Raw genomic sequence first — 26,199 nt, forward strand, 5'->3', positions numbered from 1 at the left:
CAGAATTCTTTCCAGACAAGTGACATTTGTGTTTAGTCTTGAAAGATGGGTAAGGTTTGGGTTACAGTCAGCAGGGGCCCAGGGAGGGTGTCATAGAGGTGGGAAAGAGACCAGTGTGTGTGGAGAGCCATGGGCAGCATCCTGTTGCTGGATTTAAAAAAAAAAAAATTAAAAATTAAAAAGATTTGGAGTCGGGAAGGGATTGAAGGCTACAGAGTGGTGGGAAATAAGAGAGGTAGGCAAGAGCCCGTGAAGGAATTTGAACACCAGCTTGAACTTTATTCCCCAGTGCCTGTGAAAGGGCTGTGAGCAAGGGAAGGCAGAACTCTGGGTGGGAAGAAGAGTGTTTGGGGCCTGTGGAGGAGATCAATGAATGAAGGGGATAAGAATGAAGGCCAGCAGGTGGGGAGGAGTCTGGGGCTGTGGTCCAGGTAGGAGAGAATAAGGCCTGAGGCAGGGCATGCGGGTGGAGAGGAGGGAAGAGCAAAGCCATGGCAGGGCGGGAGGGACCAGGCTGGAGACTGACAAGCTGTAAAGGATGGTGAAAGGGGCAGGACAAGGACAACCCTTGGGACCTGGTCCAGTGACTAGGAGACAGTGCAGCCATTCCCAAGATAGGGAACCCATGATAAAGAGTGAGTTCAGGGAAAGACTCAGTTCATTTAGGGGCTGGAGTCCTGAGCTCTGAGCTCCCAGGCTGGAGAAGGGGGTCTGGGTGTTGTCAGCTGTGGGTGGTGGCGGAAGCTGTGGGGACTGCTGAATTTGCTTGAGAGTAGAGTGGGGAGGGAGGAGGTTCCAGACACCATTTTGGTCAAAAACCTCAAATGTTCGGAAACGGATCAGGGAGAAAATAGAGTGTGGGAAGAGACCAGGCCAGTACCCAGCTACCAGGCCCTCGGGGAAACAGGAGGAGGCTCTTCATAGGGTCGTTGTGAGGTTAAAAGAGCTAATACAAGCACAGCACTTAGAAGAGTGCCTGCTATATAGCAACTGCTCATTAACATTTTAATTCCATTTCTCCATGAAAGTAGTGGAAAAGTCGAGACTTTTGAAATTGCACATACCTGGATTCCAGTTATCCTTTTGTCGCTTAGTAGCTCTAACAACTTAGGAAAATTCCTCCTGACTTTCAGTCTTATTTGTAAAATTAGGCCAACTCCAGATAGTTTTGAAGAATACAGTCTTTCCTTTGTTATTAGGAACGACAGAGAAACAGTCCCGCCCCCACAGTCCAAGGGCCAATTAGGGCTCGGTCCGTCTCCCGAAAATGCAAACTCTGGGAGACCTTGCCAACCGCATGCGGCGGCCCCGCTTCCCGCGCAGCAGACGCGGCCAGCTCCACCCTCTTCTTTAAACCAATGAGAGCGCGGTCCGCACGAACGGCGCCCCAAACGTGCTGATCTGGCCCTCTGTGGACCACCGGGTTGCCATGGTTATCCCTGAGGGCGGAGCTGAAGGGCAGGCTGGACCTCCCGGGAAAGAGACAGATTTTGATTGGCTCTTTTCTCACTTCACCTGCAGCCCAGGTATCTCCCCGCCCTTTCCCTGTCCTTTTTGGAGCCTGACGCCTGCTCCTCTCTCCTCTTCTCCTGCCCCAGCCTGGCGCCCCGGTGGTCTCCCGAGAGGGAGACCTGAAGTCGGAAAACCCTGAAAAAAATCGCTGGAGGCTGCTGTGAAAGGAGGAAACCCTTTTCCAAAAAAAGCATTTTGCTACGTGACAGGCGCTGCGCTGAAGTCTTATGAAGGATAGCTTATTGGATCCTCATAACAGATGAAGAAAAGGAGGCACGGAGACTGACGTCAAGAAGGCTTTCTCAATACTACGCAGCTAGATTTGGAGGACCCTGGGTTTGGATGCTAGGGCTGCCTCACACCAGGGTCTACGATCTTTCCACTGTGCCTGGGGAGAAGTCTGGAAGTGATGGGGAGGAGGAACAGCGAAATTCAAAGGTGGGAGCTGGTGGAGAGACAGATAGAAACCTAACGGAGGGGGAAAAAAAGGAAGATATGAAGGAGTCAGGTAGAGGAAAAAGGAAAAAAGAAAGTGAAGGAGAAGGAAAGGAAGAGTTTCAGAGGCAGAAGGAGAATAGAGAGAGGAGGCAGAGATTCTCAGAAGACCAGAAAGCCAAGAGGGTAAAAGGGGAGATACCCACAAGGACGCAGGGAGACGGGGACACATACCCACAGAGGAAAGAGACCCAGAGAAGGGGACAGAGACAGAGGATGACAGAGACCTTGGAGATTACAGAGAAACAGAGAGAAGGGGACAGAGACGGGGGTAGGGAGGGACAGGGACCCAGAATGAAAGGAGGGGACAGAGCGGAGGTGGGGGGCGGTAGGGAAGCAGAGATCCAGAAATAGTAAAGAAGCCAGCTTCCTGGACAAAGACAGAGGCAGAGAAACGGAATTGAGGAAAGAAAATAGAGTGGGGACTGAGGGGAGAGATGCCAGAGTGGCCGACGCAAAGTCCTGTCTCTTTTCTACCCCAACCTTTCCAGCCCCGCGCCCCCAACCCAACGCACACGCAGGTCGCACAGGAACGAGGCGCAGTCCGGAGCTCACGGCAGGGTCTTTATTGAGATGGGGACTGGCGGCGCGCTCAGCGCGCGTCCAACACCAACAGCTTGTGCATGTACGAGTTCAGCCAGTGGCGGCGCTCGAGGGCGGCCAGCAACCGCGCGCGCTCCCGGAAGGCCGCGTCGTCCGCCAGCGCCAGGCTCCTCCGCGGCCGGGGGGTGGCGGGATCCGCCCAGGCCGGTCCTGGGGGGCGGAGGCTGTGGAGAGACGCGGTGGCCGCGCGTCCAGATCCGCGCTCGCCGCCGCCTGTCCTCCCCGCGGTCTAACTTGAAGCCCTGTTACTGCCCCGTCGGTGGAGTGGGTCGGTCCGGCTCCCTCTGTCTCGTTCTCTGTGTGGGTCTCTGTCTCTCTGCTCATCAGGTTCGAAACTCCCGGGGTACTGAGACCGAGTCTGATGCACTTGTCCGCCCACAGCGCTCAGCACATGGCCAGGCGCACACCAAGAACCCACTAAAGGTTGCTCAAAGAACGAATCCGTTTCTGCATCGGCTCCTTTCGAGCCTTCTCCACGCCTTTCTCGGGATCTATCTTTCTGTGTCTCTTTCCCTTGCTGATTCTCTGTCCATTCTCGCACCACCACCACCACCAAACCCTCCTCCCGCCTTCCACCACCCCTAGTCTCTGTCTTCTCGCTGGGTCTCGGTCGCCCTCTCTTTGGGCTTCTGTCCCGCTTTCTGGGTCTTCTGTCCCCTTTCTCTTTGGTTCTCTTCCTATTTCTCCAGGTCCCCACCCCTCCCTGGGAGTTCTGGGCCTGGCACCTACCTGAGGACCCCGACCGGGGGCAGGGCGACTCCCGAGGCAGTGCGGACGCCCCAGGGCACCACCAGCAACAGCAGCAGCAGCAGCAGCCGAACCCGAGGGCTCCTGGACACCTGGCGGGTCTCCATCACCTATGAACCAGAAAGGGGCTCAGTGGGGCTGCATCCTGGCCCAGAAACCCCGGCCCTACCATGCACCCACCCCCAGCTTCCCGCACGGTCCCCTACCGCGCAGTGGGCTCGGGCAGCGATGCTGGCAGCCCCCTTATATCGCCTCCGCAGCCCCCGCACCGGGCAGTGACGCAGGCCGGGGGGCCGGGGGCGCGGGGTCACCCCCTCCCCAGGCTCATTAGGAGCCGCCAGCGGTAATGAGGAGCCGGGGGTGGGGGACCTGCCGCTGCCTTGGCCGCCACCAACTAATTGGGACCAGAAGCTGGACCTGAGACGAGGGAGGGGGAGAGACAGACAGACAGAGAGGTGGACACAGGGGGTGTGTCAGAGGGCTAAAAATAGAGACTGGCGGAAGGACCGTCAGAGGAACAGAGACACAAAGAGAAGGACAAAGACAGAGTGGCCGAGGAAGAAATAGAAAGAAAGGGAACGACGGAAAAAGAAAGGAAAAGGAAGAAAACAAGAAAAGAGAGCAAAGGAGATGGAAACGAACAGTCAGACGGAGGTGGAGGAGAGAAAAAAAAGGCTCTCAGAAAGACAGACGGCAATGGAAGGACGTCCTGGCCTGGACGGAGCTGCCCAGAGACAAATCCAGCAGGGAGAGGCCCAGAAAGACCGAAGGCGAGATGGTGAGGGGGGAAAAGGCAAGAAATGGCAAAGGGTACGTGTGGCAGGGGTGTGAGGACAGGAAAAGTGACAGACATCAGAAAAGCCTCAGAGAGAGAGTGAAGAGGGGAAAACAGACAGGGCTACTGAGCTGCCCTGAGGATGTGTCTAAGTCCTTATCTGGGCGGAGTTTAGGGGTGCTGTTAAGATTAAAGCCCAGGCCGGGCGCGGTGGCTCAAGCCTGTAATCCCAGCACTTTGGGAGGCCGAGATGGGCGGATCACGAGGTCAGGAGTTTGAGACCATCCTGGCTAACACGGTGAAACCCCGTCTCTACTGAAAAATACAAAAAGCTAGCCGGGTGAGGTGGCTGGCACCTGTAGTCCCAGCTACTCGGGAGGCTGAGGCAGGAGAATGGCGTAAACCCGGGAGGCGGAGCTTGCAGTGAGCTGAGATCCAGCCACTGCACTCCAGCCTGGGCGACAGAGCGGGACTCCGTCTCAAAAAAAAAAAAAAAGATTAAAGCCCAGTCCTCCTCATGCTGACTCTTTTTTTGTGTTTGTTTGTTTGAGACGGAGTCTTGCTCTTGTTGCCCAGGCTGGAGTGCAATGGCACCATGTCGGCTAACTGCAACCTCTACCTCCCAGGTTCAAGCCATTCTGCCTCAGCCTCCCGAGTAGCTGGGATTACAGGCATCCACCATCACTCCTGACTAATTTTTGTATTTTGAGTAGAGATGGGTGTTTCGCCAAGCTGTTGGCCAGGCTGGTCTTGAGCTCCTGACCTTGTGATCCGCCCGCCTTGGCCTCCCAGAGTGTTGGGATTACAGGCATAAGCCAGCGCGCCGAGCCCATGCTGACTCTTTAGAGGGGCCTCAGCCGGGTGCAGTGGCTCACACCTGTAATCCCAGCTCTTTGGAAGGCCGAGGTGGGTGGATCACTTGAGATCAGGAGTTCAAGACTAGCCTGGCCAACGTGGCAAAACTCCTTCTTTACAAAAATACATAAATTAGGTGTGGTATAATCCCAGCTGCTTGGGAGGCTGAGGCAGGAAAATCGCTTGAACCCGGGAGTTGGAGGTTGCAGTGAGCCGAGATTGCACCACTGCGCTCCAACCTGGGCAACAGAGAGAGACTGTCTCAAAAAATAATAATGTAAAAAAGAGGAGCGTCTATACACAGTGAGGAGAAGATGGACAAAACTTGGAAGTCCTACAGAGCAGTAGCAATTTGAGATGTGGAAACTTGGGCTCCTAGTTTCCTAGGAAGGTGGTGGCAGAAGCTTGGGCTCCTGAGTCTAAGAGTGGATGGGACAGGGACCCAGATTCCTATGTTCTGGGAGAGGATGAGGCTAGGGACTTGGATTCCTGGATCTGAGGAAGGAAGGAGCTAGAGGACTGGAGTTCTGAGTCTAGGGGGAGGGAGCTGTGGGATACAACTTAGGGGACTTGAAATAGGAAGGTACCAGAGAGCTAGACCCCTGGGTTTCCAGGTAGGAGAGGGTAGAGGGCCAGGACCGCTGGTTTCAAAAAGATAGTTTGACTGGGCCACATCTCCAGTAGATCATTCCAGTTTCTAACTCCCTTCCCCACCCCAGAGACAATGTCCTTTACTTCTGTCCCTTTAAGAGTCTAAGTCTGTCGCTAGGCTCTCAGGATCCCCTGGGAGGGGTTCAGTTGTGTCACCTGTGTGCCCCTGAGACCCTACCTCTCACCACCCTGCCCAGAGCCATTCTGTAACATTCACTGTTCTCTGCATCCAGCTCTGCTCATCTGCTGTTATCTTGGACACCAGAGCAGGTAATAGACCCCAGGACCTCAAGTAAGCCTGTCCCATCTATGTGTAGGCCGCCTCCACCTCCACCTGACCACAGACCTATGCTTCTCTGCCCATAGTAGCCCCAGCAATGCTGAAATCCTAGCTCCATCCTCAATAACAGACTTGAGAGTCCTGCCCCAAAGCTCTCATCTTCAAGTCCTAACCCCTCCACTCTGCAGAGCCCAGACCCCCAGACCCTGAGGACTCAGAGGTCCCAATTCCTTTCTAACTCAGGAACCAACAGCTCAAGGCCTCTTATCTCCTTTCACCCCTGTTATCCAGCCCCTAGACCTTGCTCCCTCAAAATTCTAGGCATCTGAACTTCCAGCCTTCTCCTCCCTACAGAACCAGGAGCCAGGAACCTCAGCCCCCTCACCCTGGAAGACCCAGGAATCTGAACCCCCAGTAACTTTCTTAACCCAGAACCCAAATGTCTCCCTCCTCCCTCAAATCCATGAGTCCAGCCCTCAGCCGTTAGGAGCCTCCTGTAGTGTAAACAACTGCTGAGTCGAAGTGTCCCGGGGGACCTCAGAGAGGAAGGAGATCCCATGTCCCCTCGAAGGCCTGACACCCTCCAAAGTCGAAGTCGAGGAGATCTGGGGGCCTGGAGAGGTATCGTTCTTTCGCAATTTTTCTAGGACCCCTCGGTGAAACAGATAAGGAAATTAACTACGACTCCCAAGAAGCCCCGCGCCTCAGTCTCCCTTGGCTACCGCGGCCATCGCCCCACAGCCTCCAAGGGACTTGCGATTGGGTTCTCCTCCCATCCCTGGCGCCAAGCTGGGCCCCGAAAGAACGCGGTCCACCTGCGGGCCAGTGGGCGTGGCCTCGGGAGTGGGCGGGGCTCCTGGGAGCCTTCGGCCTTAACCCCTTCCTTCCCGCTCCCCCTCGCAGCTATAGGTATCTCCCAGAGCTATGAAATCGTTCAGCCGGATCCTCTTCCTCGTCTTCCTCCTCGCCGGCCTGAGGTCCAAGGCCGCTCCCTCAGCCCCTCCGCCTTTGCGCTCTGGCTTTCTGGACGTGGCCCACCCCTCTGAGACCTCCCCTCCGAAGGGTCCTTCTGAAAATTCCACACGAGGTCGCCTTAACCCAGAATTTCCTGAGACTCCTTACCCTGAACCTTTCAAGCCACCTCATACAGTTTCCCTGGAAACCTTCCCACTTGGCTTCACTGAGACCCCCAACCCTGACCTCCGGGAAACCCCGCACCCACAGTCTCCTGAGACGCCCAAAGCTGACTCACTCACAGCCTCAATATCAGAATCCCTGGACATCCCCAAAACCAACCTCTCCAAAATGACACACCTAGATTCTTCTGAGACCCCCACACCTGGCCCAACGGAAATGCCACATCCAGGGTCCCCTGAGACCCCCAAACCTAACTTCTCCAAACCTTCACGCCCAGAATTTCCTGAGACCCCAAACACTGACCTTATGCAAACTGTACCCCAAGAATCCCCAGAGATTCCCCAACTTAATGCAACTGAAATCTCACAGGCAGAAATCCCTGAGACCTCAAACACTGGCCCTACCAAGACCCCTGACCCCAAATCTCCAGAAACCCATGACCTCAACTCCACTGAGACCCCAAACTCTGAATTTCTCCAAGCTCTCCATCCTGACCCTTCTAAAAGCCCCCACCCAGAATCCCATGTAACCCACATTCCCAGCCCCACCGAAATTTCCCAAACAGAATTCCCCACAACCTACTACCAAAATGCAACGGATGTCCCCAGGACCTCCGACCCTCAAATCTCCACTAGTCTCTACCCAGAAACACCTGTGCCCTTCAAGGATGAAGCCACTGCTCTAAATGAGCTGTCCCTAAATCCCAAACCAGAAACCCCTGCAGCCATCCAGCCCGACTCCCCAAAATTGCCCACTTCAGATTCTCCAGGAACTGTTGAACTGAAGGCCCCCCAGAACTCTGGCCCTAAGGAGTCCAACACCCCTCCTCCCTCAGCCCAGATTGTAGGTCCCCCTGCTCTTCCAGGGCCCCCCAATCAGTTGGCCCCTGCCACTCTGCGGGCACCCCAGAGGCACAGCCCCAGTGAAGGAGTCAACACTATCATCGTGGTGGAGAGAGTGAAGGAGACCGGTGAGGGGCGGGAGCTGGACTCCTGGGTCTGAGGGAGGAGGGGCTGGGGGTCTGGACTCCTGGGTCTGAGGGAGGACAGATTGGGGCCCTGGACTCCTGGGTCCCAGGGAGGAGGGGCTGGGGGTCTGGACTCCTGGGTCTGGGGGAGAAGGGTTTGGGAATAGGAATTCCTGGATCTGAGGGAGGAGGGGCTAGGAGCCTGGACCCCTGGGTCTGAGAGAGGAGGGGGTTAGGAGCTTAGATTGCTGGTCTCCTGTTTCAGGCGTGACCCTGGTGGGGCGACCACATGGAGCAGCAGGCGGGGCCCTCTGCCTGTTCTTCGCGGGAACCGCGCTGCTGATAGGCATCTTTGTGCTGCTGTGGTGTCTCCACCGCCGGGCAGCTCGACACCGGCCCTTCGCACATCACCGGCTTCCGGACGACGGAGATGAACCGGGTGAGCGCCCTGCCCCTTGAATGCCTGCACTTTTCCATAACCTGGTCTCTCCCGGCACTTTAGGGCGCCCAGCCAAAAAAGCACAGGTCCCCCATCCAAGGTCAATGAAAGCCCTGGCTCTTCCATGGCCACGTCCAGCCCCCTAAATGTCTGCAATTTCACACAAGTGTCCAGTGCCGCTCCCAATGTGGTTGGAAACGGCTTCAGGCCCAGAGCCGGTGGTCCCTGCCAGCCCCGCCGCTGCCCCTCCAGGTACGCGGCCCGAAGCCCTGCACTCCCCGCCCTCCCCTGCAGGCCCCGCCGCTGCTGCTCGGACGCCACGCCTCCTGGTTTCCGCAGCGGCCCCGATCCTTTTTATTGAAAACTCAGTTCAAATGCAGATTCGGAATCCTCTCTCCGGCCTCCTGATTGGTCAGCCGCACAAAAGGGGCCCTGGAGATGATCTGCAAGGGTGCCTGGAGGGTCAGCCCAGATATGATCACGCCCCTTTGCTCCCACAGTTCTGCATTTGGACGCCCCGAAAGACCCCTACGACCTCTACTTTCATGCGCCGGATACCTGGGTCCCTTCCCACATCGCCACCAAGCAGCCCCCGCCCACACCTCCGCTGCCACCAAAGCTGCCCCCGCCGCCCCGCGTCGGTCGCCCGCAGCGTCTGGAGGCCCTGTCCCCAACCACGCTCCCCAACAACTTCGTGTAAGCCCCACCGAGTCCTGCCGGACCTGCACATCCCCGCAGTGAGGGAAAACCCTGCTCTCCTGGCATGCTTAGCTACCGAGTTGTCCTCTGGCTAAAGGGTCTAATATACAGAGATGCTTGCGCTGTGGTCAGAGAACAAGGTCTGAGACCGAATAAATATCATGTTCCCATGGCTAGACCCCTCCTCTGGCCTGAGCCCTGGGGTGCGAGGGGGCTGGAATCTGAGACCGCTGAAACTTAGCGAGGAGGGGCTTGGGTTTGGACCCCTGGGTCTGAGGGAGGAGGGGCTGGGGTCTGGACTCCTGGGTCTGAGGGAGGAGGGGCTGGGGTCTGGACTCCTGGGTCTGAGGGAGGAGGGGCTGGGGTCTGGACTCCTGGGTCTGAGGGAGGAGGGGCAGGGGGCCTGGACCCCTGGGTCTGAGGGAGGAGGGGCTGGGGTCTGGACTCCTGGGTCTGAGGGAGGAGGGGCTGGGGTCTGGACTCCTGGGTCTGAGGGAGGAGGGGCTGGGGTCTGGACTCCTGGGTCTGAGGGAGGAGGGGCTGGGGATCTGGACCCCTGGGTCTGAGGGAGGAGGGGCTGGGGTCTGGACTCCTGGGTCTGAGGGAGGAGGGGCTGGGGTCTGGACTCCTGGGTCTGAGGGAGGAGGGGCTGGGGTCTGGACTCCTGGGTCTGAGGGAGGAGGGGCAGGGGGCCTGGACCCCTGGGTCTGAGGGAGGAGGGGCTGGGGTCTGGACTCCTGGGTCTGAGGGAGGAGGGGCTGGGGTCTGGACTCCTGGGTCTGAGGGAGGAGGGGCTGGGGATCTGGACTCCTGGGTCTGAGGGAGGAGGGGCAGGGGGCCTGGACCCCTGGGTCTGGGGTAGGAGGGGCTGAGGTCTGGATCCCTGGAACTGAGGAAGGAGGAGCTGGGGGCTTGAACTCCTCAGTCTGAGGGAGTAGGGGACTGGGGACCAGGATGCCTGTGACCTCCACAGCCAAGAACAACTGAGCCTGTACACCAAAGCTTTTATTGGGAGTGGGGCAGGGCAGGATTTACAGTCACAGAGACAGAGACACAAAGACACAACCCTGCACCGGGAAGAAACACCCCTGTCCCCTGCCCCATTCCCTTTCATGGGATTCTGTGACTTCTCTATAGGTTCCCCAAATTCTAAGCTGAAAGAGGGGTGTCTAAGAGGGGAAGGATCCCAGATTTTGAGTCATTAAGCCCCTGAGGGACACGACAAATGGCCACTGAGAAACTGAGGGTAGTTCGAAACCACCCAGGAGAATAAAGTGCGAGGAATCGGGGAAGGGGCATCATGAAACCACCACGCGGGAGTTCAGTGGTGGTGGCTTCAAACCTTCGAGTTCATGGACTTGAGCAGCCACTATTTAGACCTGAAAACCATGTCAGAAAAAGTGCATGGGGGTGGAGAGGCATATTGTTAAAATTGCGATTTTGGCTGTTTCCCCAGACATTATGCTAAGCTAGGGAGAAGAGGGTCTTGGGAAATTTGGTGCTTTCGCAGAATCTGCTGGTAGGGGAGATGTGAAGTGGGTGAGGAAGGGGGGACTTGAAACTGCCATTTTCCCTCAGAAACGCTGGTGAGAATCAATCCCTGGAATGGCGGGGACGAGTGATTGGTTAAGCCAATCTGGAAGATGCAGAACCGAGTTGGGACAGATTTGAAACTTCTAGAGGAGGACCTTGAATTTTTCTGAAAGGAGAGGGGAGCTGAGTGATCTCAAGGGTTATCCTGAGAGTCCCTGGAGATAAAGGAAAGTGGGGGGTGGGGGGTGCCTCAAAACCACAAGAGAGAGTAAGAGGTTGAACTGTCCATTCAAATAAAGCCCTGAAAGGAGAGATTTGAAACCACTGAGGCAGAACGGGTGGAGAGGGAACCTTTAGGGGAATTTGGGTATCCTTGAAACTGTCAGTCTGCAGCTTCACTACCCCTGAGAGGCAATTGGGAAGGAAAGAGGATTTGACAGCACTGGGAACAAGGGAGAGTGCTTCTTAGGCCTGAGGCAGGACAGAGAGGAGCGGGGTTCGTTGACACTGTCACTCAGGCCAGAGATGAGTGGAGTGGAGGTCCTGGAAACTGCCATTCAGTGGGAGGCACATGGTCAGTAGTCCCGGACAGGGGGTGGGGGCCTGGGGGGCTGAAATGTGCTGTGTGTGGCCCCATAGGAGGGAGGTGGTGCAGGGGGTGCCCCCGGGGGCTCAGCCTCATCCTCCATTTCGCTGTCGTCACTGCCAGCCAGCTGGTCATGGCCAACAAATCCACACTTCTCCTCGCTCATCTCCTCAGGCTCTGCCCACGGCTGCTTCTCTCCAGAAGCAAAGACCCCGTAGAAGATGACACCTCCATAGTGCACCAGGGAGGCAATTAGGAACACGTACTGCCACTCCTCCCGAGTCTGCAGGGGACAACAAGGCTGAGGTCAAATGGGAGGACAGAGAAACAGAGGCGGAGAGAGGGGGCGGCCTAGAGGAAGGGAGGCAGAGACCCAGAGAGGCTGAAAGGGCAGGAATGGCACCCCAGAGACAGCGCCACCACGTGGTCAGTTAGGTACCAAGCACATACTTGGAGGGCGAGTGAGTCAGGACTGCGGTACCGACCTTATGCTTAGTCATGGCCCCCACGATGATGGGGCACACCATCCCCGACAGTGTGCCCACGCCGTTGGAGATGCCCATGAGGATGCTGGCGTAGCGCGGGGCTATGTCCAGGTGGTTCACGTTAAACCCTGGCGGAGAGACAAGTCGGAAGACGTCGCACCGGAATCTCACTCCACTGATTCCCACTGGGACGTTCTCAACCCTCTCGCCTCCTGGCCACTCATGTTCCACCTTTTGTGAGGCTGAGAGGCCCCGTTCCTGAGCCAGGAAGTTCCCTACAGAGCTGACCAGAGTCCCCCCAAGCTGCGGATCCGCGGTTCTCACCAGAGATGGCGAAGCCGCTGAAGCCCACGGCTAGGACCAGGAAGGAGATGGCCACGCCCTTGGAGTGCGAGTAGCCGACCACCAACAGCAGCGTGGCTTCCATGCCGAAGCCTGCGGAGGAGGGGGACCGCGTCTCCTAAGTGTCGGCCGGAGCGGGGCGCAGGATGCCCCACACCACCCTTCCAGACCTGCTCCAGCCCCAAACCGCCTCTCTCCGCCCCAGTCTGGCCACCTCCACACCCAGGCCTCCTCGCGCCCTCCACGCCACCCGCGCCCACCCTAACCAGGCACCTACTTCTCCAAGACCCAGCCCTGACCACGCCCACCAGCTCCATCGCCCCTCCCGTAGCTCCACCCCTTGACTAGGCCACGCACCGAACACGTAGGATCCCTGCTGTGCACCTTCACACCTTTCCCTCAATCCCCACTCATGAGTTTTTTTGGTTTTGGTTTTAATTTTTGGTTTTAATTTTGGTTTTAATTTTTAATTTTTGTTTTAAGAGACGAAGTCTCACGATGTTGCCCAGGCTGGTCTCAAACTCCTGAGCTCAAGTGATCCACCTGCCTCTGCCGCCCAAAGTGCTGGGATTACAGGCGTGAGCCACCATGCCCTGCCTGTTTTTAAATTTTTAATTGTAATTTTAATTTTTCTAGAAACAAAGTCTTGCTCTGTCGCCCAGGTTGGAGTGCTGTGGCGCGATCATAACTCACTGTAGCCTCGCATTTCTGGGCTCCAGCGATCCTCCCTTCTCAGCCTCCCAAGTAAGTGGGACCACAGGCGCGCGCCATCACGCCTAGCAAATCCCACTCGTTAGACAGCAGGCCCCCTAGACCCTGTTTCTCCTGGTGCCCTACTCATAGCGCCTCCTCATCACCTAGTTCATGTCCTACCACACCCAACTTCGCGCAGGCCTTGTCCTTCCAGGCCCAACTTGATCTCGCCTCTGCTCTACCCAGGAAGTCTCGCCCACCTTGCCCTTCCACGCGGTGGCCCTTGGACGGCCGCGTGACAGCCCCTTTCATTCAGGCCTGCTCTGCCCCGGCTCCGCCCTGTTGGCCACAACCCTTTGCATAGAAAGGGACTCCTGGGGCAGGCTAGATGGTTTCCGCCTGTAACCACGCCCCATCACCTCTCAATCCCGCTCTGCTCCACCCAGGCAGGCTGTCCTAGAGCCGGCCCAGGCCCCGCCCCACTCACCCCCGCAGTTCATCAACTTGCGCACGTTGGTGGTGGACATGATACGGCGGCTCCTCAGGAAGTCCGCGATCTGGCCGCCGATGGGCACGATGATGGTCATGACCAGATGGGGCAGAGCGGACACCAGGCCTACCTGCGAGAACAGGTGTATGGGGGAGACAAGGGTTCGTGGGCACCGGCTCGGCGTCTCTGCCCAGTCGGTGCACCACCAGCTCCTCCCTGCCTCGGGATCCCAGTCAGTTCCCTCCCGCCGACCCCTCCGCGCCCCCCGCCCTCTCCTCCAGGGCTCTACCTTGCTGATCTCGAAGCCGAACACTTCTTCGAAGTAGGCGGGCTGGGAGATGAGCAGCAGGTAGAACGTCCAGCTGCGGCAGAAGTTGGCCACGATGATGGCGTAGACTGGCATAGACGTGAAGAAGCGCCGCCAGGGAGTGCTAAACTTCTGTGGGGGCGAGGGGAGGGCCGCTAAGACAGAGAGCGGGGCTGAGGGCTTCTCCGCGTCTCTTCAGGGACCCCAGTATAGTTCTGCGAAGACCAAAGGATCCCGACCGCACTGAAACTTCTATGGACCCAAAGGCGCGAGCTACACCATGTTGCCGTAAGGACCCAGGGATCCTAGCCTGAAGGCGACCCTTGAGTGATGAAGGGGTCCTGGCCATATGGTAGCCTCTCAGATCCTCAGGTGTCCGGGCCCCTCAGGGACCTGTCTTTTTCCTTTTTTTATTTTTATTTTTACTTTTTGTATTTTGTATTTTGCGTAGAGACGGGTTCTCGCCATGTTGTACAGGCTGGTCCGGAACTCCCGGGCTCAAGCGATCCTGCAGCCTCCACCCCCCAAGTGTTGGGATTGCAGGCGGAAGCCACTGAGCCTGCCCTAGGAGTCTCTTTTTATGCAAAAATGCCCCCAAAATACAGCCTCAACCCAAGGTCTAGGCAAAACCCCCACATTCTCTCTTTTTTTTTTTTTTTTTTTTTTTTTTTTGAGATGGAGTCTCGCTCTGCCGCCCGGGCTGGAGTGCGGTGGCGCGATCTCGGCTCACTGCAAGTTCCGCCTCCCGGTTTCACGCCATTCTCCTGCCTCAGTCTCCCGAGTAGCTGGGAATACAGGCGCCCGCCACCACGCCCGGCTAATTTTTTGTATTTTTAGTAGAGAAGGGGTTTCACCATGTTAGCCAGGATGGTCTTGATCTCCTGACCTCGTGATCCGCCCGCCTCGGGCTCCCAAAGTGCTGGGATTACAGGCGTGAGCCACCTCGCCCGGCCGCAAAACCCCCACATTCTAATCTCTTCTCTGCTGGCTTTAACCATGCCCCGTCAGTGGTTCTAATCCCGCTCAACTCCCGATCTAACCCTGCCCCCAGCACCTGCGAATCCCGTCCTCCGCGGGTTGCAACCCGCCTCCAAGGATCTAGCCCCTCTCTTTGCGTTCCAGTCCCGTCTCCTCTAGAGTGTGCAGGAACCCTTCCTGATCTACACGCTGTGCAGGTTCGTGGCCTACTATCTCTCCCCGCCCCTTCCGCGAAGACTTGGGCCCGGACCGTGAGGGGGTTCATGAGTTTCGCGCTCTCTCCGATGGCGTCCTCGATGTACTTGCGCTCCTCCTCCGAGATGCTGGGATGCAGCGCGGGGGACTCGTAGGACACGAGCAGCCAGAACAGGTACCAGAAGATCCCGAAGCTGCCTGGGGGGGTCAGGAGGGGGATGGGAACGGGGTGAGGACAGGCCCCGCTCAGCCCCAGCGCCACCCGAAACTAGGCATCCGGGTCCCTCACCGTAGACGTAGAAAACAGAGCTCCATCCTGAGTACTGCACAAGGACCCCGGCGAGGGGCATCGCGACCACCGCCCCAGCATAGGAACCTAAAGGGGAGGATGAGGGGGAGAGAACAGGCCCATCTTCCCTCAGATCAAGGAGTGCGGACCCCCCACCACTCCCACCTTTCCAGACACAGAATTACAGGCCACAGCCCCTCCTCCCTCAGACCCAGGAATCCAGGCCTAGCCCCTCCTCCCTTGGACACAAGAGTTCACGCCCCCAGCCCCTCCTCCCTCAGATCCAGGAGTCCAGGCCACCAGTTCCTCCTCCCTCAGACCCAGGAGTCTAGGCCCCCAGCCCCTCCTCCCTCAGACCTGGGAGTCAAGGTCCAGAGTCTCCTCCTCCCTCAGACACAGGAGTTCAGCCCCGCCTACCCCCTCCTCCCTCAGGCCCAGGGGTCCAGGCCCAGCCCCTCCCCACTCAGACCCAACAGTCCAGGCCCCAACCCCTCCTCCCTCAGATGCAGGAGTGAGGATCCCCCGTCATCTCACCGCAAAAGGCTGTCGTCGCCAGGCGACTCCGTTCTAAGGGTGGGGCCCATTTGCTCCAGATCCCATGGCAGGCGGGGTATGTGACGCCCTAAAGAGGAGAAAACCAAGGTCACTGAGAAAAGGTGGGGTCCGAGCGAGGGCAGGGTCGTATCAGGCGGGGATTTACCTCTACCAACCCCTGCAGGATCCTCACGAAGATGACACAGCCATAGTGGACGCGGGCAGCCGAGGGTATCAGCATGTTTAGAGTGGATGTTGCCACAATAGCAAAGCCGAAAACCCTGATGGGAAGGGTCAGAGAAAAGGATCCAAGCTATCCAGCCATGCCCGGGATTCTGCCTTTCCCGTCCACAGCAAGCTAGTCCCAGTGGTCCCCAGGACCCCAGGTCCCACCACCTCTCTGACTTCCACCTTCCTCAATCGCAAGCCCCACCTTTCTCTAAGACCCACCCTCAAATCCAGGCCCCGCCCACTTCCCAGAGGCAGCCCCCAAATTCAAGACCACGCCCTCTAACTCCACGCACACAACTATAGTTACCGCCCACTTTGAGACCCCACCACTGTACCTGTTGGCTGCAAATTTTTGGCAGATAAATCCTCCCGGAATCTGAGTGACAATATAGCCCCAGAAAAAGGAGCCGTGTATGAGGCCGACAGTCTCTGGATCCCAGCTGAACTGGGCTTTCTGGGGGCCAAAACGTACATTAAATCAGCCGCCCTGCCCCAAGCTCTGCCGCTCCACCAATCAGCACCCACAGACTTAGAGCCTCGACCTATCAGCAACAAGGAACCCCTCCCACCTCCAAACTTCTGCCAATCAAAGCTCACACTATCTTTCTGTCAGTTAAAGTCTATGAACTCCGCTCTTCCACGTTGCTAGGGCCTATGCTGCCTTAACAACGGGGTCCATCACCACCTAGAAGCCTTGCTTTGCCTGCTTCCTTGCCTCCGTGAAAGCCTAGGGGCCCATGTATGATGATGACTCTCTCTACTTCTATCCAACTTATGAGCGTTTGCGGAGTGACCTGCACAGGGTCCAGGCAGGGACTCGAAGCAGCCAAGGGGGCGGACCAGATTGGAAGGGAGCAAGGGGAGGAGCTTCGGGTAGGACAAAGGCCCCAAATCAGGACTCTTTTCTGATGCAGAGGCAAGGCGTATGCTGAAATTAAAATAAGACAAAGGACAGGGCGCGGTGGCTCACGCCTGTACTCCCAGGAGTGGGAGGCCGAGGTAGGAGGATCGCTTGAGCCCAGGAGTTTGAGACCAGCCTGGGCAACATAGTGACACCTTGTCTCTACAAAGATAAAAATAAAAATGTTAGCTGGGTATGCTGGCGCGCTTACTGCTCAGAAGGCTGAGGCAGGAGAGTCTCTTGAGCCCAGGAGTTCGAGGCTGCAGTGATGGTGCCACTGCACTCCAGCTTGGGCGACAGAGCAATGGCGCCACTGCACCGTAGCCTGGGAGACCCTGTGGGTCTTCAGATAAGGGACAGAACACATGGAGTGGGACGTAGGCAGTGGCTTCAAAAAAGGATCAAATTAAGGGAGGAACCTAGGATGGGACTGAGATTAAATAGATGTGACCCGGGAACATGAGTTTGGGGTACGGGTGTGAGCAAAATTGCTAGTAGGTCCAAAATGGGGCAGAGGCAACCCCTAGGGAACCTGATGTTGGGGCGGACTCTACGTTTTTCAGTCAAGCCCCTGGAAATAAGGGCGGGACTTCATTTAGATCAGGACGGGGCTTAGGAAACGGAGGTTGCCCCTAAGGCGAGGTCAGAACCAAGGGGCACACGGATCGGGCGGAGCTATTCCGGCAGCGTTTCGGAAGGGGAGTGGCCTGGACGTCTGGTGGGTGAATGTGACGTCATGGGGGCGTAGGCGGAGGTCGGTGAGCGGGGCGGGGCTCTGCAAGGACTCAGGCCTTGAGCTACCTGCACCACCACGTGGCCCCCGCGGTGGGTCGTGCTGTTATTGACCATGGAGACGATGGCCACGCCCAGGTTGCAGCGGATGCCAAAGCTGATACAGAAGCCCAGACCACTCATGATGGCGATAATATAGCGGCGAGGGAGGCCGAAGCAGGTGCAGTCCACCACCGGCGGGTCCCGGGTCTGCGTGGTCACCGGGCGCCCATCCGCACTCAGCTCCAGCGTCTCCGCGCCTTCCTGCCGCTTCTCCAGAAGACTGCGGGACAGCAAGAGCCAGAGACTCGGAAGTCCAGGCCCCCAGCCCCCTCAGCCCCAAGACACAGGATCCAGGGCAAAATCTGCTTTTCAAGATCTAGAATTCTAAGCCTGCACCTCCTCCTTCACCAACAGTCCAGGTCCCTGACTCCCTTGGCCCCCCGGGATCCAGAAATCCTCCATCTCAGACCGGGAATTCAGGCTCCCAACCCCCTCTTTCTTCACACTGAGGGTCTTCAGTCCCCTCTGCCAGCTGTGTCAAATCATTCAACTCAGGAGATTTAGACCCCAGACAACTCTTTGGGATTCAAGAGCCCGTGCCCCCACTCCAAGGCCCAAAGACTCTCCAGCCCCCTCTCCCGGATAAGAGTCTATTCGAGGAAGCAAAAGGTGCTAAGGAGATGCTTCAGCAAAGGTGTCAAAAGAACAGATGCTTCTCAACCACGTCTGCTAGGGGGTGGGGAGATGTCCAGGACCCTGGGAATCCAGCAGCCCCTCCTGGGCATCCCTAGGGAACCCTGAGCCCAGGCTGTCAGCCTAGGGGGTAGGGAAGGGAGTGGCGGGTGGTGTCCTGGCAGGGGACAGATGGCCCTGGTAGGGGGATTGGCTCATTCCCCAGCGTGACTCTCGCCCCCGCCCGTTCTGGATCCAGAATCAAGTCTGTGATGACGAAGAGGGTATTTGGAGGTCTGCCTCAAACCCAGGGAGAGGCTGCAGAAAGAGAGAGGTGCCTTCAGACAGGTGGAGAAAGACCCAAAAAGAGGGTGACAGAGATGAGGGGAGCTGTACAGAGGCCCAGAGAGAGGGGGTCACAGACAGAAGAAGGGAGAGAGATCGGGAGAAAGGGTAACAGAGATCTAGAGATGAGGAGACAGAAACCTGGAGAGACGGAGAGAGTAACAGGGGAGCAGAGACCCACAGACATAGGGGGAGAGAGACCCAGAGACATAGGGGGACAGAGACCCAGAGAGAGAGGGGAACAGAGACCCAGAGAAAGGGGGACAGAGACCCAGAGAGAGAGGGGGACAGAGACCCAGAGAGAGAGGGGGACAGAGACCCAGAGACAGAGGAGGACAGAGATCCAGAGAGAGAGAGGGACAGAGACCCAGAAAGAAAGGGGAACAGAGACCCAGAGAGAGAGGGAGACAAAGACCCAGAGAGAGGGAGAGAGAGACCCAGAAATAGGGGGACAGAGACCCAGAGAGGGAGGAGGTGGAAACCTAGAGAGGGAAGCAGACAGAGTCCCAAAGAGAGGCAGGGATAGAAACCCAGGAGATAGGACATAGATGCAGAGAGAAGAGAACAGAGATCCAGAATGCAAGAGAAAGATGGAGAGTCTGGGAGACAGAGGATAGGCAGGCTGGGGACGTGATTTGTGAGGTGCGGCCCTTCTCTGAGGTGGGTAGGCAGCCAGGGGATCGGGCTGGATCCCAGGAAGGGGCTGGAACAGATGGAGGCGAGGGAGACTGGGACGGGGGAGGAAGGAACAGCCAGACGGTCCAGGGGGAGGGAGGTGGAAGAGCTGCGAGAACACAGCAACCCCTCCCCATCCTAGAACTTAAGGAGGTGGGGAGGGGCAGTTAAGAAACAGGGGTGGGAGAAGCCGGGGAGTGGACAGAACCCAGAAGGAGTAGGAATGAGACCACAAGAGGAAGACGACAGACAGCCAGAGATAGGAGGGATTGAAGCCACTAGGATAAATAGTACAGGATGGTAGGAACTCCCCCTACCCATCAGAACACGTCACCCAATGAGATTAGACTTTGACCCAGGTTGACATCAGATGATATTTGACCCTGAAACTCAAGATGTGATTGCAGCCCCTGAAATGTGAGATTCCTTGTTAATATGAGGAGATGTCAGATCTCTAATCAAGGCTGTCTAAACAGGGGGTCTCAGTATCCCACATCTATAAAATGAGGGCAAGGGCAAAAATGCAAGAGAATGCAAGAGGGAACTTCAAGGTGATATCAATCATTTTAGAGCAAGAGGACCAAGGATGCAGAGATGAAGGTGTCCCTGATGCTTTGCAGGGGACAAGGACAGAGAGGGGAGACCCTGGATGAAAACCCCCTCCCTTCCCTGGAAGCCAACTCAGGCCTGGGGACTTGGCAATGAGGAAAAGCAACACTTAGGAGGCCATTACCCCAAATCGAGATGTCTCAACTTCTCTCTCTCTGTGCTTCTCTCAGGATCTCTGTCCACTCCCCTACGTCTGTGTCTCCTTATGTCCCTGCTCTCTCTTCTCTTCCCATTGTACAACTAAGGCAACTGAGGCTCGGGGAGCTGAAGTAGCACTCCAAGATCACAGACTTCACAAGAACAGCAATGGGACCTGATCCCCTAATGGCCCTCGGCATCCCCCTGCCCAAGACCCGGCTCTCAGAAAGGAGGCACCTTGGGTTCTCTTCTTTCCAGCATCCGTTCCCCCATGTCCTTGTCCCAAGTTGCCCTGGGTGCAAGGAAGCTCCCCACCAGCTGTGGCATCACTCATCTCAAGGAAGATCTCTGTTCTAGGCTTGGGAGGAGACCGACCTGGGTTCAAATCATAGAGCTTGTACTCATTCACTGATCCCCCCAGCCCCAGAAAGGAGCCTCAGTTTCCCCATCTTTGTCTAGAGGATTAAATGTGATCAACGTGTTCTCTCTAATATGGGGTATACCCCTCTCCCTCCAACCATCAGAGCAAACCCCAGGCATTGGAAGCAAATGCTCTTCTCTGCACAAACTCCCTGCTGATGGTCCTGGCCAGAGCCCGGGGGTCTCTGGGGACCCAAGAGGTAACTCAGAGAGGTAAGAGTCAGGAGAGATTGACTGTGAGAAACCCAAGCACAGTTGAGAAACAGGCAGAGACTGAGGGAGGGGGCCTGAGGTACACATCCCTCCCGCTGCCACCCCCCAGCCCCCTCCACCAGCACGTCTCTTTCTCTCTCTCTCTCACTCTCCTGACTTCACACTGATGTATTTTGAGAAACTCGTGAAAGGAGGCGAGAAAAAGGGTGGGGAGGGGCTGGAAAATTGGAAAAAGAAGGGGTGAGGTTATCTCAGCTTCCCCTCCACCGCCAACCTCCGTCACTGCGCCATCCTCCTGCCCCCCCCCATTTCTGTCCAGCCTTATTCTTGTCTCTTATGTTACTAGAGGGTGGGGTAACTTTGGAGCTAAGAGGTGATCTGCAGCAAGCAAGACTGATGTTAGACTTAGCAAAGCACCCCATGGCCTAGTGAGGTGGACTGAAGCTCAGTGAAAGACAGGGTCAGGGCTGTGGCCCAAGGGGACAGGGCCTGAGGGCATGGCGGCAGGGGCATGGTGCTGATGAGGCCATCTCCTTCGTGCACTGTGGCCAGATATATTTTTAGGCTTTTCCGCAGCTGAGTAATTTATCTGACTTAGAGCCAAAGCTGGAGTTGGGGGTGAGAGCTTGTGGGGAGGTGTCCAGGTTATCCTGAGGGACACTCGGGTCACTGGGGTCATCAACCTGGTTGGGAGGGAGTCCCTCTCAACTCCAGCCTATATCCTTTGGGAAGGCTGTTCTACCCCAGGAGCCGAAATTTTCGGCCTCTAACTCCTTTCTCTCCCAGGGACCCAGGGTGCTCTGACTTCTTCTATCCAGCTTAACCCCCTCAAGGACAACGAGCTATGAGCCCCAATCCGCTTTAGCTGCAGATTAAACTCCATGCCAGACAGAAACGGGAAGAGACACAGACGGAGAGACCCATGGTGGGAGAATTAAAACCCCGAGACGGGGACAGGGATCCAGAGAAGTGGGGACCAGAGATTCAGGGAAGAGGAGAGACCCAGAGAGAGGGGAACAGAGACTCCGAGTCAGGGGTTGATAGAGATCCAGTGAGAGTAATGGCCAGAGAACCAGAGAGAGAGGCACAGAGGCGCAAAGAAGCGGAGGCAGAGATCTAGGGAGAAGGAGGGGCCCAGAGAGAAGGGAGTGGAGATCTAGAAAAAGAGGGAGACGGAGACCCAGAGAGAAAGGAGGCAGAGACATCCAGAAAGAGACGGGGACAGAGACGCAGAAGTGGTGGGGGAGGGAGCCAGAGACCCGGGAGAGAGGGATTTACAGCACCAGAGAAAGAGTGGAGCAGGGTGGGGTGGAGTGCAGAAAAATGAACAGGATAATGGACAAGGCTCGACCAGGGAGAACGGCGCCGTCGGAGCCCACGGGAGAAAACTGGACAGATGGGTGGACCCCCATGCCGGGGTATCGCCCGTTCATCTGTCAGTCTGCGCCCAGGTGGGAATTAGCATCCTCCTCGGATCCTCCCACTCTTCTTCTCCCGGGACCCCTGCCAGGCTCACCGGTGCAGCTTCCCGAGAGCACGACCCGCTAGCTTCCGAAACTCCTCCTGGCGGAACTCCATGGTGGCGGCTCCTGCCGCGGGTCACCCCGCCGGTTCCCCCCCGCCGATCCCCCCGCCCGCGGGCCCGGGCGGCCGCGTCCGGGTTCCCGGGGTCCGCCCCGGCCCGGCCGGCCCCGCAGCTCCGCTCGGGGGGAAGGAGGCTGCGAGTGCAGGCGGCCCGGGGGCTGTCACAGGACTCAGCGCCGGGGGCGGGGCGCGGGAGGCCCCGCCCCAGCCCCACCAGGCCCCTCCCCTCGTCTGCCAGACCCGCCCCCTCTCGCAGCCTTTTCATCCTCGTCCTGTCTCCGCCTGAGCCTTCCAAGACCACGCCTCTGGGTTCTGAACTCACGCCTCCGAGTTCACGCCCCCCAATTCTGTTCCTTCCCCAAGCTACTCCCCCTATCCCCGTTCCATCCCCCTGGCTCCTACCCAGATTTTCTCTCCTCTCCTGAGTTCTCATCCCCATCATTTCTCTCCCCCACTTCTGTTCCCCCTAATTTCGTCCCTTACAATCCTGTCTTCTCTGACTTTCCCTCTGCGTTCATCCTCCAGTTCCTTCATCCCTGGACTCCCTCCCCGCCCCCACCCCCCAATTCCATCCCCATCCCACCTCGTCCCCAGTTCCAATAGTCTCATCCAGGGAGTTCTTTCTTTTCTCATTCAAGGTAAATTCTTTCCCCTCAAGTCCAACGCCTACTTCGATCCACCCGTCGTCCCCTTCTAGTTCCTTTCGCCACCTGGGTGCTTCACCCTTGAGCTCCATCTCCTCCTGAGTTTCCATCTTTCCCCTTTGAATCCCATACTCCTCCAACTCTATTCTCCCTCTGGCGCCTCTCTCCTCCCTGTTGCTTCTCTCGATGAGTTTCATTCCCTAACCCCGATTTGCTTCCCTCTGGCTTCCGTCCCCCACAGTTATATTTCACACACCCCACCAGTGCCAGCTGCGACCCTATAGTCTCCCCATTGTGTTATTTCCCCGCTCCTCTGGGATCTATCCGCGCTCTGAGTTCTTCCCTAGCTCCGAGGGATCCATTCCGCTATTTGAGTTCTGTCTCCACCCACTGGAGATCTGTCCTCGCCCCCTAAATTGTGATCCGCGCCCCCTGGCATCCTCACCCGCCCTCTGAATTTGTCTCCTCCCCTAGGATCTGTCGCTGACCTGAGCTCTGCCCCCACCCTCTGAGTTCTCTCCCCATCCTTGGAGTTGTGTCCCTTCCTCCTAGGATCTGTCCCTGGGATCTGTCCCCTACCTCTCAGTCCTGTCCTTACCCCCTGGAATCTGTTCGTGCTATCTGAGTTCTACCCCTTTCCCATAGGATCTCTCTCTGACCCCTGGAATCTGCGCACCCACGGAGTTCTGGACTCGGTCCCTAGGATCTGTCCCCGCCCTCCCAGTTCTCCCCGCCCCCTGGATCTGTCCCTACCCTCCCAGTCCTGCCCTCGTCCCATGGGATCTGTCCCCGCCCTCCGACTGCTGACCCTCGCCACTGAGATCTGTCCTCGACCAGTCCTGTCCCCGCCCCCGGAATCTGACCCCGCCCACCAAGCTCTGGCCTCCGCCCCTGGGATCTGTCCCCGCCCTACCAGTCCTGCCCCCGCCCCATGGGATCGGTCCCCGCCCTCTGACTTCTGACCCTGAGATCCGTCCCTGCCCTCCCAGTCCTGCCCATACCCCCCGGAATCTGTCCCCGCCCACCGAACTCTGTCTCCACCCCTGAATTCCAGCCCCGCCCCGGTGGGTAGAGCCCCGCCCTTCCCTGTCCTGGGCCCGCAGATAGGGTCCCGCCCCGCTCCTGTCCTCAGACCAGCCCATCTCCCGGCGCTGAGTCCACCTCCAGATCCAGGCCCCAGGAGGGTGATCCTTTCCCTACTACCTCCCCGCGTCGGGCCGCAAATGCATTTGGAATTAAATTTTCATGATGCGGCCCGCGGTGGGGTGGGAGGAGCAGATGGCGCGGCGGGCGGGCGCAGGGAAGCCACTGACCGCCGCAGCCTCTCGCTTCCAGCCTTGACTGGCTGGATCTCTGGTCTCACAGTTTTGAGAAGCCTCTGGGACCCCAGAACGGAGGACGCTGCGGGTCTCTGAGGCAGAAGGGAGGTAGGAACCGGGACTCGTGGGGCTGAAGTACCAGCGCGGGAGCCGCTCACACGCGCCACCCAGTGGCTGCAGAGTCCTCGGCCGGGGTGCGGAGGCGGTGGTTGCGGCTTGGGGCCAGGTGTGAGGGTGGAGCAGATGGTGAAGAGGAGGGAGTGGGAAGCGGGCCCCGCCGCTGCCAAAACCTGGGCCTTTGCCGAAACCATCGCCATGGAAACCAAGGAAGGAGGCAAGGACCCAGCCCCACACTTTTTCAAGACCTGGGAATGAGTTACTTGGCCTCCTCCAGCGGCTCACTGTCCCAACTACAAGTCCCAGCGGCCTCTGAGCCTCAGCGCTCGCTTGAGAACGGCCGTGCACTCCGAGGGCCGCTGGGAGCTGTAGTTCTCGGAGACGATGGGCAGGGATACGTTGCGCCCTCTGGTGGACACGGCGCTCACGTTCGCTCCTCCGTTCCCGCGGCCGGCAAGACCCTGCCTGAAGTCACTCCCACCCTGACCTCTTCCCCATCTTTTCTCCCCCTCTCTCCCAATTCACCCCATTGCAGACACATTGTGCTTGCCTCCCTGCCTTTTCTTTCTTTCTTTCCTTCCTTCCTTCCTTTTCTTTTTTTCTTTCATTCTTTCTTCCTCCTTTCCTTCCTTCCTTCCTCCCTTCCTTCCTTTTTGAGACAGGATCTCACTCTGTCACCCAGGGGCAGCTCACTGCAGTCTCAACCTCCCTGGGCTCCCACCTCAGCCTCCCGAGTAGCTGGGGGAGCACAGGTGTGCACCACCATGCCCCACTAACTCACATTGTGCTTTGAGCATTTACCACTGAAGTTCCTCCATCTACTTATGATCCTAGGATTCACTAAAGAAGAGGAGGGTCTAGACAATCACTTTTTTTTTTTTTTTTTTTTTTTGAGATGGAGTGTTATTCTTGTTGTCCAGGCTGGAGTGCAATGGCGCTATCTCAGCTCACAGCAACCTCTGCCTCCCGGGTTCAAGCAATTCTCCTGCCTCAGCCTCCCGAGTACCTGGGATTATAGGTGCCTGCCACCACACCCGGCTAATTATGTATTTTTAGTAGAGAGGGGGATTCTCCATGTTGCTCAGGCTGGTCTCAAACTCCCGACCTCAGGTGATCCGCCCGCCTCGGCCTCAGACAGTGCTGGGACTACAGGTGTGAGCCACTGAGCCCAGCCTCAACAATCACTTATTAACTCAAGAAATATTTATCAAGGTGGGGCACTCCTGTAATCCCAGCACTTAGAGAGGCTGAAGAGGCCCGATCACTTGAGCTCAAGAGTCTGAGACCAGTCCAGGCAACAGAGGGAGATCCCACCTCTATAAAAAATATTTTAAAATTAGCTGGGCATGGTGGCGCCTGTAGTCCCAGCTACTTGGGAGGTTGAGGCACAACAATCACTTGAACTCGGGAGGTTGCCGAGTGAGTCAAGATTGCACCACTGCACTCCAGCATGGGCCTAAGAGCCAGACTCTGTCAAAAAAAGAAAAACGAAAAAAAAAACAAGAGAAAGAAAAAAAGAGAGAGAGAGAAGGAAGGAAGGGAGGGAGGGAGGGAGGGAATGAAGGAGGAAGAAAGAAAAAAGAGAGAAAGAAAGAAGAAAGAAAGAAAAGAAAGAAAGAGGAAGGAAGGAGGCCGCGCGCGGTGGCTCAAGCCTGTAATCCCAGCACTTTGGGAGGCCGAGATGGGCGGATCACGAGGTCAGGAGATCGAGACCATCCTGGCTAATACGGTGAAACCCTGTCTCTACTAAAAAAATACAAAAAACTAGCTGGGCGAGGTGGCGGGCGCCTGTAGTCCCAGCTACTCAGGAGGCTGAGGCAGGAGAATGGCGTAAACCTGGGAGGCAGAGCTTGCAGTGAGCTGAGATCCGGCCATTGCACTCCAGCCCGGGCGACAGAGCGAGACTCCATCTCAAAAAAAAAAAAAAAAAAGAAGGAGGAAGGAAGGATAAAGAAGAAAGAAAAG

The 26,199-nt window shown here is 57.2% G+C and overlaps 3 protein-coding genes across 4 annotated transcripts; 1 reads left to right on the plus strand and 2 right to left on the minus strand.

Annotated features, from left to right (window-relative positions):
* Positions 1-2,545: 2,545 nt before the first annotated feature.
* On the minus strand, positions 2,546-3,660 carry PTH2 (parathyroid hormone 2). Its single transcript, XM_010369459.2, has 3 exons — positions 3,564-3,660; positions 3,340-3,467; positions 2,546-2,774 (listed from the first exon to the last, which is right to left on the minus strand). Exons 2-3 carry the CDS (start codon positions 3,462-3,464, stop codon positions 2,600-2,602), a joined length of 300 nt encoding a protein of 99 aa, XP_010367761.1. The 5' UTR covers positions 3,465-3,467; positions 3,564-3,660; the 3' UTR covers positions 2,546-2,599.
* Positions 3,661-3,961: 301 nt separating this feature from the next.
* Positions 3,962-9,220, plus strand: GFY (golgi associated olfactory signaling regulator). Of its 2 annotated transcripts, none has more exons than XM_010369460.2 (4): positions 3,962-4,135; positions 6,822-8,025; positions 8,288-8,461; positions 8,962-9,220. In XM_010369460.2, exons 2-4 carry the CDS (start codon positions 6,843-6,845, stop codon positions 9,159-9,161), a joined length of 1,557 nt encoding a protein of 518 aa, XP_010367762.1. In that variant the 5' UTR covers positions 3,962-4,135; positions 6,822-6,842; the 3' UTR covers positions 9,162-9,220. The 2 variants fall into 2 exon arrangements, with proteins under 2 accessions (XP_010367762.1, XP_030769453.1); XM_030913593.1 differs by lacking the exon at positions 3,962-4,135 and adding an exon at positions 5,803-5,908.
* A 927-nt stretch (positions 9,221-10,147) lies between these two features.
* Positions 10,148-22,320, minus strand: SLC17A7 (solute carrier family 17 member 7). Its single transcript, XM_010369461.2, has 12 exons — positions 22,087-22,320; positions 17,526-17,778; positions 16,159-16,277; positions 15,759-15,873; positions 15,593-15,680; positions 15,059-15,145; positions 14,825-14,967; positions 13,579-13,728; positions 13,287-13,419; positions 12,089-12,199; positions 11,765-11,892; positions 10,148-11,562 (listed from the first exon to the last, which is right to left on the minus strand). The coding sequence occupies exons 1-12, from the start codon at positions 22,146-22,148 to the stop codon at positions 11,269-11,271; spliced, it is 1,683 nt and encodes a 560-aa protein (XP_010367763.1). The 5' UTR covers positions 22,149-22,320; the 3' UTR covers positions 10,148-11,268.
* Between the last annotated feature and the right edge of the window lie 3,879 nt (positions 22,321-26,199).

Source organism: Rhinopithecus roxellana, chromosome 12 (assembly GCF_007565055.1).
Source record: "Rhinopithecus roxellana isolate Shanxi Qingling chromosome 12, ASM756505v1, whole genome shotgun sequence".
NCBI lineage: Eukaryota > Metazoa > Chordata > Mammalia > Primates > Cercopithecidae > Rhinopithecus > Rhinopithecus roxellana.